Source organism: Coffea arabica, chromosome 2c, assembly GCF_036785885.1.
Source record: "Coffea arabica cultivar ET-39 chromosome 2c, Coffea Arabica ET-39 HiFi, whole genome shotgun sequence".
Taxonomy (NCBI): domain Eukaryota; kingdom Viridiplantae; phylum Streptophyta; class Magnoliopsida; order Gentianales; family Rubiaceae; genus Coffea; species Coffea arabica.
In genome coordinates, this window is record NC_092312.1 from 17572811 (window position 1) to 17585850 (window position 13040).

The window sequence follows — 13040 nt, forward strand, 5'->3', positions numbered from 1 at the left end:
ATTTTCATGATTCGTGTGAGGGTAGAAGTTTCAAACTTTTCATGATTGGTGAAATTTCTAGTTTGACTCTGAAATTCTTCCCGTTCTCCATTCTTTTATTGTAAAAGTTTGAAATGTTCTCTTAAAAAAGAAAGAAAGAATTATTCAGAATAGAAAAATAAGTCATTTTTTATTTCCGATATAAATGAAATGGGTAGGGATAACACTCTAGTGATGTAGTACTCTTGTTTATAGGCCCAATTTGATTTTTAGTCCAAAATATATTGGGAGACTAGACCACAGGTTCAACACAACCAAAGTAGCTGAGGTTGTCCAATTCAGAATGGCAAATACCACGTTCACGGTCCTTCCGTGGCCCGTAGTATCTATTAACGGTTTCGGGCTCAGTTACCAATTGAAGACATGCCGAGGGGTTGGGCATCAGTACAGAGATTAGATCATTCAAAAATCAAATTCCATTTCCCATCAAAAGCCACCACACAACCACTGTGCCATTGGCCCAGTGATCATCAGGGAGGGGCTTAAGTCCTTCATTGGCCTGTAGGTGAGAGTTTAAACCTCATCTGCAGTGAAAAAAATCAAAGGGTTGTGTCATAGCATTTTCTTAATTTAGTTGGATATGTACATCCACTAGTTCCCTACCACAACCTCCTTAAGCTCCCCCTCCCCCTAAATTAAGATAGAGTATAAGTGTATCGTTGCTGACAAAAAAAAAAAAAAAATCAAAAGTCACTCTTCTGAGCTAACTTTAGAAGTGGTTCTTTAATTTTTGTTTTCTTTATTTCAAAAATTAGAGTTGATTTCGTACTCTTTGATTTGTAGCATAGGAGCAGAAGTACGTGGATTATAAATCAAATCAAATCAAACCAAACGCTGCTATGGTGTTAGATCCTTCAACTTCAAGTGTGCTTGTCAATTCGCGAGATCTAATTTTGATCTGCGTCACCAACACTCAATTGCCAACTAATGGCTCCCAAGTCAACGTAATTCAATGCATGGTGAGCTTTTGGAAATACGTACTCTCTATCCTTAGTGGAGTATTTCCTTAGTAACGGAGAGGGGACTTTTAAGATTTAAGAATTAGGCAGGGGAAAGAGAGATTTGAGCCAACATGTCTCCTATCCTTAACATACTAGACTACATATATATTTATATATAAAACACAAGACAATACAAGCAGTTCTTCATTTTGGAGACATTTAAAGCAAACTAATAATAGGGGAACTACATAAGACGATAGAGGCACGTACGTACAAGCTGGTGGACCATCTTTTTCTGTTCCTTTTTTTTGGTACTAATTTATTCATTTCCCTATACCCGACGTTGTTCGGCGGGCACAGTACCAATAATTTTAGACCCACCGCGACAAGGACAAAGACGGCTGCCCCTTACAGCCGATGCGGCTTCAGGGCTTTGTAAGAAATGCCTGCTCGTCCGCCCGGAGAAGTACTAGTCGCCGGTTGAGAGTATTTACTACTGCAAGGAACCCAAGTCAAGGACCCCTGGTTGCTGCAGCTTCTGGGCTTGCAGAAGAATGCATCACATTCAGCTTTGGATCTTTGGTTGGGAAGTCCTGGAATGCAATTCATGGTAACATCCAGCACTTTCCTCTGAATCAGCTTCCAACACTCCGGGCCAACCCCAGTGAAATAATTGGAGGACAAGTCAAAACTTTCCAAATTCGGCAGCTGACATATTGGATCGGGAACGACCCCAAAGAACTGATTCTTGGCCAGGTTTAAAATCTCCATTTTTGCCAGGCACGCAAAGGACCACGGTATTGGACCGGTTAACAGGTTCCTGCTCACGTCGAAAACCGTGGCCTTGTTTAGAAGCCCGATTTCGCACGGGAGACAGCCAGTGAGTTGGTTGTTCAAGAAGATAACTTCATCTAAGGTTTTGGATGCTTTGCCGATGCTGGAAGGAATTGGACCGGTGAGCTTGTTATTGGCTAGAGTTAAAAAGAGAACCGGTAGCGAGCCGAGGTTATCCGGAAGCCTTTGCACGAAGTTGTTGTTGTTGATGAAGAGAACGTCGAGGTCTAGGGTGAATACTTGAGGTGGAACCGCTCCAGAAAATGAGTTGAACCTGAGGTCCAGGAAAGTCAGCTTGGTAGCGCCAAGAACTTCATAAGGGAACTGACCGTTGAAATTGTTGTTGCTGAGGTCTAGTTCGAACAAGTATCTGATGGTTGATAATTTCTTTGGGATGTTTCCGGCGAATTTATTGGAATTGCCGTGGAAGATGCTGAGGTCCGGTAACTCGTCAATGAAGCCTTCAAGGGTGAGGTCAGGGCCGCTGAAATTGTAGCCGTTGAATTGTACATCTGCCAGTGCCTTCACTCCGTAGTCAGGCACAGTGGCACAGCGGAAGCCTTGATACTTGTTGCAAATATCAGGGCCAACCCAAGATTTTGTTATGCCAAGAGGGTCGCATGTGATTTTGGCCTTCAGTCTTTGGATCACCGGGTAGACGATTTCGATGCGTTTGCTCTCAAATGTGAAGGGAGAAACCGGTGGTGGGCAGCTTGGGCCATCATCAGGAGGTGGAGCATCCGATGGATTGTCACCACCACCCCCTATTCCCCCGCCTATAATTATTTCTAAAGTTTCTCTGGCTTTGCTAGCAATTGGATCGGCGTTAGCTAAATGATTGTGCAATAATAGTAATGTTGTGTAGAGTTCAAAAATAATGAGTAGAATGGCAACATTGGAGGAAACGCTGCCCATATTTGCTTAGTGCTCTCTGTTTCTTATTCTGACCAAGTTGGATGTCGATCATTATATAGAGACTGGCACAATTGTATTTGAGCCATGTCGGTGGCTGGAGGAATATTGGAGTCGCAGCTTTATCAAGAAGCTCCAGACAGCAGCGACTCAGGATTAAAGGATGATATTTTTTCTTGACGTGCTGTGTCCGGAGGTGGGAGTTGTTATCCTTTCATTTTCAAATGGGTGAACTTTTCGCTCTGCACATGTTTGGCTTGTGATTCTTTGCATTATTCTACAGCTTGAAGCCTCGGACTTTAGTTGATGGTTGATGGTGGTGGGGAACTGGGGGTCTCTTCTCAGTTCTCAGATCAATTATTCAAACACCTAAGGACTTTCGTGGTGATCTTTCCTTATAAACCATATAAATAAAAGACCTGAAGGGTGTTGGTGTTGGACCGTTGGTGCAAGCGGAAGGGCTTGCATCCATAATCATGAGGTCTCGTATTTGAAACTTGTGAAAATGAAAAGGACAACGCAAAGGATTCGACCTGACTCGACAGAATTAGTCGCAAATTGTAAAACAGACGCAAATATCTATGGATTATACCAAATATATATATATATAAGGGCATTTTTAACAAGTCAAATGTATTGATGATCAATTTGATGAGTTGGATTGGAATAAGGGGTAAAGTAAAAAAAAATTAAATAAACAATAGGGAATAAATTGCAACTTTGTCCAACCTTCAAAAAAAATAAGTCAAATTAATCTGCCAACAATTCGCAGACGGGGGAAAGGAGAAAAGGGGTCAATATATCCACCAATAGAAGTGTGCGTGTTTCAGTTTCAGTTTCAGTGAACAAATAAAAAGATCGCTACATCGACATTTAAGCGACTGCCTTTAGTTAATTGGGGGGATAAGAATTTTCAGCCAGAACACATTTGATCGCTCAAGTTTTTTCAAGGTCAGGACGTTCCGTGTTAGGCACGTTACTTGAATCCAAAGATCACAAGAAAATCTGCAAAAGCGGAAGGACGATTCACGCTTTTCGAATCAAGGATAGGATATCAAAATTTACAGGTACCATGTTCTCCTACTAGTACTATAATTGCTTTCCAGATGTGAGGGAACATTTGAATCCATACGTTAATTCTGGGTTATGTTATCTAAAGCTTAAGGATAGCCGCCCCACAGCCCTATCATGTTTACTCAGGAAAGAACATTAGCGGAGCACAGGAGGAGGTTGATTGAAGGTATAATGAAACGGGACCGGAAGAGGATGGAAGCAGCTGGTATTATTGATTACCACTGCCCAGAAATTGGAAGAATACACATCCACTTGTTATCTAGTATGCTGCTGCTGATTACGCTCAATGCTCTACCTCCAGTAGAAGTTATGGTTAAGAATAAGCTTTCCAGATGTAAATAACCATGCCTTTGTAGAAATTCCATATGCTAACAGGCGGCTTTTCCTGCACTTTTGCAGATATGGAATTTTGATGGCGTCAAGCCGCCTGAGTCTTGTATACAAATCTGAACAAAGCTTTGTGGAGAATGAGGCGTGCCTTCGGCAAGTATACATCTTTCTTTCGATCGATCGAACGTGAAGCCTAAGGCCCTATTTGGCAAATGAATTTTAGATAAATCCTCAAAAAAACTTACTCGACAAACAGGGTTAATAAAGGCTATCAACAGGAAGTAACTTTGGGGCAGTCTAAGCAATTTCTGAAGATACGGCCAATGCTGATTTTACGAACTTCAATGTTGTTTTTATTCCTTTTGGGCTCAGAGTTCACAGCAAATAATCATAAAACGACGTACATGTTTTGCGAGAAGTAGGCCCAAAAGGAGATCTGCGAAAGGAATATTTGGCTATGTTTTCAGAACCGGACCGGATAGCGACTCGGCCGAGGTCAGGGGTCAGGGGTCAATGGGTTCGACCGGGGGTCGATAGGGGTCGAACCGGATGACGTCATAAATAAAAATTATTTTAAAATTAAAATGTTATATATATAATATCTAATAATATATTGATATTAATAAAGGCATATTCATATATATTTGATGTTTCAAATATATTTAACAAGAAAATACAAAGAAATTAGAACAATCAAGTAGCAATTTATATTATTTAATAAATATTAACAAGTTTAGAATTAAAATTATGAATTTAATTGAAAAATAACATCAAATTTTAGGACAATATTTATAAAGTATCAAATATTTGAGGTATATCAATAAGTTTTAACAATTTAGGGGGTCAAAACATAATATTAAAAAGTTTGAATTTTTTTTTTAAAAAATACTGTTGAACCGGAAAAACCGGTTTTTTCCCGGTCAAACCCGGTCAAACCCGGTTTTGACCGGCTTTGACCGGGTTTTAAATTTCCGGTTTTCTAATGTGACTCGGACCGGCTACCTGGCCGGTTCCCGGTTCAACCGGTTCGACCGGCCGGTCCGGTCCGAATTTGAAAACAGAGATATTTGGTGGTTGAGGTGTGGCACAATATAGACCTTTTTTTTAGTCACGTTCAAACATATAGACCTGAGACCTGAAAAATGAAAGGCTTCAGCGCACTAAATTAATATTGCACAGCAAATTTTTTTTTTTTTTTTTTTAGTATAAGTCGGAGGACTCGAACCTGAAACCTCTCACTTATACTCCCTCCCCCCTTACCATCCAACCTAACCCTCCCCCCCTATTGCACAGCTATTAACTACACCTATCTTCAATTATTTCCTAGAAATAATAAGAACAAAATAAAGTAATATAATTTGACCGTTCCATCAATATATATATATATATATATATATATATATATATATATATATATATATATATATATATATATATATATATATAAACCTTGGATTTGTTTCAATAGTAGTTTATTTGGACTAATTTTTTGAGAAAGACACTATAATATTTTTTCTGATGTAATATAAATCAAATAAAAATATTATTAAAATATATATTAATTATATAAACAAATAAAAAAGGGCATATAATCCACTATTCAAACACAACCCTTGCTAAACAAGTCTCTTAACCAGTCACCAGTGGTGGAGAGTATATTTGAAGTTTAAAGTTAACAATAATATTTTTATAATCTAATTAAGTCATCGATTCATTTATTAATTCATAAAAATAGAAATCCGGCATCTAAATGCAATATAGCGAAGGAGTTCGAGAATCACGAGCTTACGAGGCCGCAGTCACTTTGGCCATGTGGTCTCCTAAACAAAAATAAGGTGTTACACCATCAATTCAGTGGCAAGTTTGATGGTGATGATTGAGCAACTCATAAGAAATCCCGCCCAATGACCAATTATAATTTGTCAATTGGATGACCAACAGCTCCGCCTACGATTATTCAATTAATAGTTATTAAATTTTAAGAAAATAAAAAAAAATAAATTATGATGTTTATGAATGAAAAATAGTGATATAATAAAAAATGAGACAGAAGATTCATAGCGCGACTCATAATATAACTGTTCGCATATGGATGGCTTCCAAAAACTAAAAACTTCTTGTATTTTATGAAACATATAATAGGCGCAATTATTTGCCATTTTGGGGTCTGTTCATAATATCTAACCACGAAACCATGAATATCTATCCGTATCCAGCAGTAGACTAAAACACTATCAGCACAAAATAATTAATTCAAAGACTGAATGGATAATGTTCAATGACACCCATCTGCAAACTGAAAGTGTCCGGAGCTTTAATTACAGCATTCATCTTCCTGCGTTGTAGTCCTCTCCATTGCAGATTTCATGGGCGGTGAATGCAATTTTTTTGTTTTCCTTTCAGAATCGAGACAATATTATGGAAGGTAAGGGCTCGGAGCATTGTTTTCCCCCTTCTTCCCTTATCTTCTCTTTTATGCTTTTCAAAACGAATATGAAATTAAAGTTACTAACGCAGTCCCTTGAGTTGGCTAGATAATAGAATTAGTGTCATGCTTTCTTACCAATTCGAGTCCGAACATCTCTTGAAACATCTGTCCCTCGTATAGAACTTGGAAAAAAAAAAAGTTTCTAATGCATTGGACTCTTACAGGATTAGTGATAATGACAGACAATCCACTCCTATGGTTGCTATTATCATGTTAAAAGGGGGAAAGTTTACTTAACAATGAAGGAAGTCAATATATCATGTTAAGCAATCCTTAACTATTCTCATTTGTCTTCGTACTACCAAAATACATGTATTTTTTTTTTTTATAATTATATGATTCAAATCTTGAATCTGACATCTAAAAGGATACTAAGACCGCACCTTGTCTTCGTACCACAAAAACACATGTATTTCTTTTATCTTTTCATATCAACTGTCAACCATATGATTCAAATATTGAATCTGACATCTAAAAGGAGACTAACACCGCATTCCATTGAAACAGTTCAGGTTTACCAAAACATATCTTTATGTTTTGTCAAAGTACTTTCCCAAATTAGCTATTAGCTAGTCCTGTGGAACTTTAAAGTGTAGTAATGTTGCTGTTAACCCTAAAATTTCAAGGAAAAGGGGAGGGGGGGAAGAAGAAAGAGACGTATAAATTAGTATCACAAGTCACCACTAAAGTTAATTTATTTTTTAATTTTTGGAAGGACAGAATATTGGAAACAACTTGTGTTCGGTATGTGTCTGTTTCTCGGGAAATTTAGGGCCTGTTTGGAATCTGAGTTTTTTGAGAGTTTGTCTAAAACTTTACTGTAGTGTACTGTAGAAGTTTTTGAAAAAATTTTGTAGAAATTTTTGTAATGTGAAAAATTTTGTAGAAAAATTTGTAGAGCGAAAAACCTTTTTTTTTTCCTTTTCTTTTTTTTTCTTTTTTTTCTTTCTCTTTCTTTTTCTCTTTCTTTTTCTTTTTCTTTCTTTCCTTTTTCTTTTCTTTCCTCTCTTTCTTCTTCTTCTTCCTCCTTTCCCCTCCCGCCAACCCTTCTCCTCTCTTCTACCTTTCCCCTGCCACCCTCTCTGCACGCCAACCCTTCCCCCCGCCACCCCCTCCCCCCGCCCCTCTGCCCCTTCCCCCTCCCCTCTCCACGCCACCCCCTCTGCCCTGCCACCCCCTCCTCCACTGCCCCTTCCCCCTCTGGCCCGCCACCCCTTCCCCCGCTGCCTCTTCTTCCTCCCCTCACCAGCTCAGAGGAATATGTCCCATACGGATTGCGGGCGGCTAGGCTCAGTGAATCAGCCCCGCTCACCACCAGTGGAAGCAAGCTAGCCGGGACTCATTGCTTCGATAGCTGCTAGCCTCCCTTCAGGGCAGAGCTAGGACTACGATAGCTGGATTCTCTGGCCAAACGAGAAGAGGCGGAACAGCCTGTGGCTCGTCGAAAGAGGCAAAATTGTTCAAACCTCGTTGCCCTTCAGGGACGGCCGGATTGTAGGAAGTGGGCGATACGTTTTTCTCTCAATCCGAATCGGCTAGCTCGTGCACCCCTTCCCCTCCACCCCCTCCCCCCGCCACCCCCTTCACCACTGATGGAAGGGGCAATAGTGGTTATGGTAAGACTTCTTGATTAGCAGTCTGCTAATGAAGATCGCATAATGAACAGGGTTTTTAAAGAAGAGGAGGTTTTCAGGGAAGGAGAGAGGGAGAGAGAAAGGAAGGAAAAAAAAAAGGGAACGGCGGCGCCGGAATAGGTGGCTGGTGGCGGAGGTGGTGGCCGGCGATGAAGGTATGGTGGATGGGGTGGGGGAGAAAGAAGAAGAAAAGATAGAAGTTTTTTGTGTATTAGATATTTTGAAGTGTGTAGGTTAAAAAATTTAATAAGTTTTTTTGGAATCCTGTAGCTAAAGTTATTAAAAAACTAGTAGCTAAAAAACTTGGCCAAAAAACTCACTTCCAAACAGGCCATTATATGTCAATGGGATTCGGCTTCAGTACCAAAACCGAAAATAATCAATTCCTAATCGCGAGGTTACTGGGAAGTAATCGTCTTGCAAATTAATTAATAATATCAATTTACTGTTTTACCCACAAATCCAAAAGTCCAACCCGTCCACATCATGCCTATGTACAGGGCATGTGGACCAGGCGTTTTCGTCCCCCAATCGTATTCCATTTTCAACGGGACTCGACTTCTTTTCCTTCTTTATTTGGGTTTACACTCGACAGCCCCTCGTATTAATTTATCTCAACTCACGTTCTTCCTATTTTCTTCCCCACCATACCTCCCCGCTTCCCCAGCTTTTCTACCCTTTTCTTTTCCATTCTTCCCAACCAATCCCATCTCAGACACCCGCGACCCTTGTAAAGTTTTGATCTCGAAGCCCCCACAGAGGCCAGAAGCCCTTCATCCAACCCAACCATGGCTTCCTTCAAATGTTTTCTTGGCTTTTTCCTTGCGTTCTTGGTTGTTTCGTCTGCTTTAGACATGTCCATAATAGATTATGATAAAAAACATAAGAGCAGTGATGATGATGAGGTCAAAGCTCTTTACGAGTCTTGGCTTGTTAAGCACGGGAAGAACTATAACGCTTTAGGCGAGAAAGAAAAAAGATTCGAGATTTTTAAGGATAATCTGAGATTTATTAAGGAACATAATGCTCAGGACCGTCCCTATAAATTGGGCTTGAACCGCTTTGCCGATCTGACCAATGACGAGTACCGTAGCATGTTTGTTGGTGGCCGGATGGATCGTTCGACCAGGTTGATGAACCGTCGTAGCAACGATCGCTATGCTTTGCGGGCTGGCGATAGCTTGCCTGAATCTGTCGACTGGAGAGCCAAAGGTGCCGTTGCTCCAGTCAAAGATCAAGGCCAGTGTGGTGAGTTTTGGTGAATGATTGTATAATTATTTTTTTTACCATTCTTTTGTGGGTTTTCTATTTCATAGTTTACTATTTTTTTCTGGGTTTTTGTTTTATTTCATCACGAGTTTGCCGTGTTTTGCGTTATCGGATGCCTTCCTGGCCATATTTAGCAATTTAATTTCGCATGGGATGGTGATAGTTGATTTTGTTCGTGGGACCAGGGGAACGCTGTTGTTGAATTTATTCTGGACACCGTCTTTCTCCGCTTGTGGAGTCTTTTCATTTTCTTCTACGGTCCTGTGTTTGTTTCTGGTTTAAGCTGTGGAGGTGGGGGCTTTTGTCTCCAAGATGGGGTCTGTTTGTTCGGATGTGATCCTTGTTTTTAATTGGAATTTTTGTTAGTATTTCAATATTGACCAAAGTCAATGCAGTAAATTGATTTGCTTTACCATGTCCTGCTGGTTGGCTGGGTTAGTAAGCTATCATCGGGGCGCCAATCATAATTTTGGGGGAGAAAAGAGACGGTCTAATGAATTGCCACTTTTTAGTGTATTATGATGTTTTGTCTGCTCCAGGAAATCTAGCGTTGAACAGTCAATTGACGAATATCTGCCGTATATATTTTGTTCGCTTCAGTAAATCTTGCTTAGCAACATATTTTGATCGTGATTTAAATTGGAACCACCTTAGTTTTCCCTTACTTGAAACAATAGAAACTTGCTATCAGAAGGGGGGATTAAAAGAAATAATAATAAAGGAATCAAATTTCTTGACTATTTCATCCTGTCGAAAAACAATTAATTGTGTCAAGTGTGAACTCGTATGGCTCCTAACACTGGAGCGGTCTACTGACTATTTCATTGAATTTCTTGTATTCCTTTACATGCACATATTATTATTAACCAAGTTTTTTGGGCATTTCTCTTCCTTCATGGTACTGTGTATGATATTCCATCATACTAAATGATCTGACCTCAAAATGTTTGATATGAAGGGAGTTGCTGGGCGTTCTCAACAATAGGTGCAGTTGAAGGAATCAATCAGATTGTTACAGGAGAACTAGTGACCTTGTCAGAGCAGGAGCTGGTTGACTGTGACACATCTTACAACCAGGGTTGCAACGGCGGCGTGATGGATTATGCCTTCGAATTCATAATTAAGAATGGAGGCATTGATTCTGAGGAAGATTACCCTTACCATGCTCGTGGTGGCACATGTGATCAGTATCGGGTAAATATTAAGCCTTTAATCTTGAGAAACCATGTTGATTGCTTTACAAACAAATTTTTAATTATGAGCGAGCTAAATGGTTTTGGTTAATCTACTTCTTTGATTCAGAAAAATGCTCGGGTGGTCTCAATTGATGGTTATGAGGATGTTCCTGGAAATGACGAGAAGTCCTTGAAGAAAGCAGTGTCACATCAGCCGGTCAGTGTCGCCATTGAAGCAGGGGGCAGGGCATTTCAGCTTTACCACTCGGTATAATAGCATCATGCCTTTCCTTTTCCCAGTTTTAGTTATACTGCGGATGAGAATTAAACTTGCCATGCCATGACTGGTGGCGCTAGTGTCTTGCGTAGGGGTTTGTAAACAAAAGAGTTTCTCTCCCTGTGCGGTTACGGGTTGAAAATGTTTTCTGATAGCACTTTAAACTAACATGTTACCCGTTATATGTGTTATTTCTTGTTGTTCTGTGGACATTGACATTGATAGGTTAAATACTTGCAAAATGCATTGTTTCCTGCCCTATTTCAGGTTTTTGACCATTAGATTTCTTCATGAACCATTTAGGGTGTCTTCACCGGACAATGTGGAACACAGTTAGACCATGGTGTTGTTGCTGTTGGATATGGTACTGAAAATGGAGTAGATTACTGGACCGTGAGGAACTCATGGGGACCAAGTTGGGGAGAGAATGGCTACATCAGGCTTGAGAGGAACGTGGCCAATGTCACCACTGGGAAATGTGGAATTGCCATTGAACCGTCTTATCCTGTGAAGACCGGTGCCAACCCTCCAAATCCCGGCCCATCTCCTCCCTCTCCGGTAAAACCTCCATCTGTTTGTGATGACTACTACACATGCCCTGAAGCAAGCACATGCTGCTGTGTCTATGAATATGGCAACTACTGCTTTGGCTGGGGATGCTGTCCGCTTGAGTCTGCTACTTGCTGTGACGATCGGTCTAGCTGCTGCCCACATGATTACCCCATCTGCGATCTTGACGAGGGCACTTGTCTGATGGTAGTATAGAATGTCCATTAATGCTAGAGCTATGTTTGCCAGCTCTTTCTTTTAGCTTACTGATTGTGTATTTTGATGATGTGACAGAGCAAAGACAATCCACTCAAGGTAGCAGCATTGAAGAGGGGTCCTGCTAGACTCACTGGGCGTGGTGCTCGTGCTAGCAGTAAAGTTAGCAGTTCTTGAGGAATGTTTATATGTTTGCTGTGCTGTGTGTGGGCGGGAGCTGAATATGCTGGACTTGTAGAAGACGGGTCCAATTAAAGCTTGTACAGCTTGGGCGAACGCCTAGCCCCTTGTGGCTGCAGATGTTTTTATGCATTGTTCCATTGTAAATAGTACTACTAGTTTCTTTCAAGTTACTTCACGAATGGAACTGTAAACCTTATTTTTATTTACATTCAAAGAAGTACAGTTTGTCGTTCAGCGATTCATTGTTGGCTTCCTCCCTTGTTTTGGATATATATGATTGCTGCTCTCTGAGTAGATGCAGATGGCATCATTCAGACCACCAAACGAAGTAGGCATTCTTTTTGGTCTGGTACTATACCTGTTGTTGTCTGGTACCATATATATATGCCTGTTGCTTCAGGAAGCAAAATCCTTAATGCATCACCTGCGATATTGACTGGGTACTCTATTAAATAACCGAATTTATTTGATCATCGTGGCTGAGAAATGATGGGGATAACGGATTAGATTTGCAAAAACCTCAAATTAACAACAATGAAGATTCTGTTACTGAATAGGCATCAGTGGTGTAAAATTTTCCTTATATACAGTGTGTATAAATCAATTAAGATGACGATACAAGTCAAGCTTCCTGTTATCACCGAGGAAGAGAAAAAAGTCACCCTGATTTTCTCTTTCTTGTGTTCTCCCTTCTGTTCTTGCTTAAATTTTCTTTTCTAACTTGAACACCCAAACTAGGCATTAGTGTAGTGTTACTATTTGTATTAAAAATTTAAATTCAAGGAATGAAAAATACACCAAAGGGAAAAAAGAAACTACTACTACTAGTTCTTACAAGTTAATTGTTTTAGGGTTAAATGCAGAAAACCCCACAAAGTATCACAGGTATTGCACTTTATGCTCTAAACTATTTTAAAAAGCACTTTATATTCCCAATCAACTAAAAAATGATTAAAAAAATTAACTTCTTTTTTAAATTTATGAATTAACCTACTTATCCACCCTAAAAAAGTTTTAAGTGGCAAGAATATCCTTTGGTGAGAAAAAACTTTCACTTAAATAAACTAAAAGTTTCAGTTCATAAGAAAAGTCTAATGACTCTAATTTTGAGTTGTACTT

General features: G+C 39.8%; 2 protein-coding genes across 2 annotated transcripts; one reads left to right on the plus strand and one right to left on the minus strand.

The window, feature by feature from the left end:
• Positions 1-1119: 1119 nt before the first annotated feature.
• On the minus strand, positions 1120-2917 carry LOC113724011 (uncharacterized protein At4g06744-like). Its single transcript, XM_027246965.2, has one exon. The coding sequence runs from the start codon at positions 2727-2729 to the stop codon at positions 1389-1391; it is 1341 nt and encodes a 446-aa protein (XP_027102766.1). The 5' UTR covers positions 2730-2917; the 3' UTR covers positions 1120-1388.
• Positions 2918-8900: 5983 nt separating this feature from the next.
• LOC113726456 (cysteine proteinase mucunain-like) lies at positions 8901-12163 on the plus strand. Its single transcript, XM_027250185.2, has 5 exons — positions 8901-9500; positions 10480-10715; positions 10824-10964; positions 11277-11729; positions 11817-12163. The coding sequence occupies exons 1-5, from the start codon at positions 9041-9043 to the stop codon at positions 11913-11915; spliced, it is 1389 nt and encodes a 462-aa protein (XP_027105986.1). The 5' UTR covers positions 8901-9040; the 3' UTR covers positions 11916-12163.
• Positions 12164-13040: the final 877 nt, after the last annotated feature.

Coding starts and splice junctions, on each gene's coding strand:
- LOC113726456 (XM_027250185.2), top strand. CDS start 9,041: ATGGCTTCCTTCAAATGTTTTCTTGGCTTTTTCCTTGCGTTCTTGGTT. Junction 9,501..10,479: donor CAAAGATCAAGGCCAGTGTG/GTGAGTTTTGGT, acceptor TTTGATATGAAG/GGAGTTGCTGGGCGTTCTCA. Junction 10,716..10,823: donor GCACATGTGATCAGTATCGG/GTAAATATTAAG, acceptor TCTTTGATTCAG/AAAAATGCTCGGGTGGTCTC.
- LOC113724011 (XM_027246965.2), bottom strand. CDS start 2,729: ATGGGCAGCGTTTCCTCCAATGTTGCCATTCTACTCATTATTTTTGAA.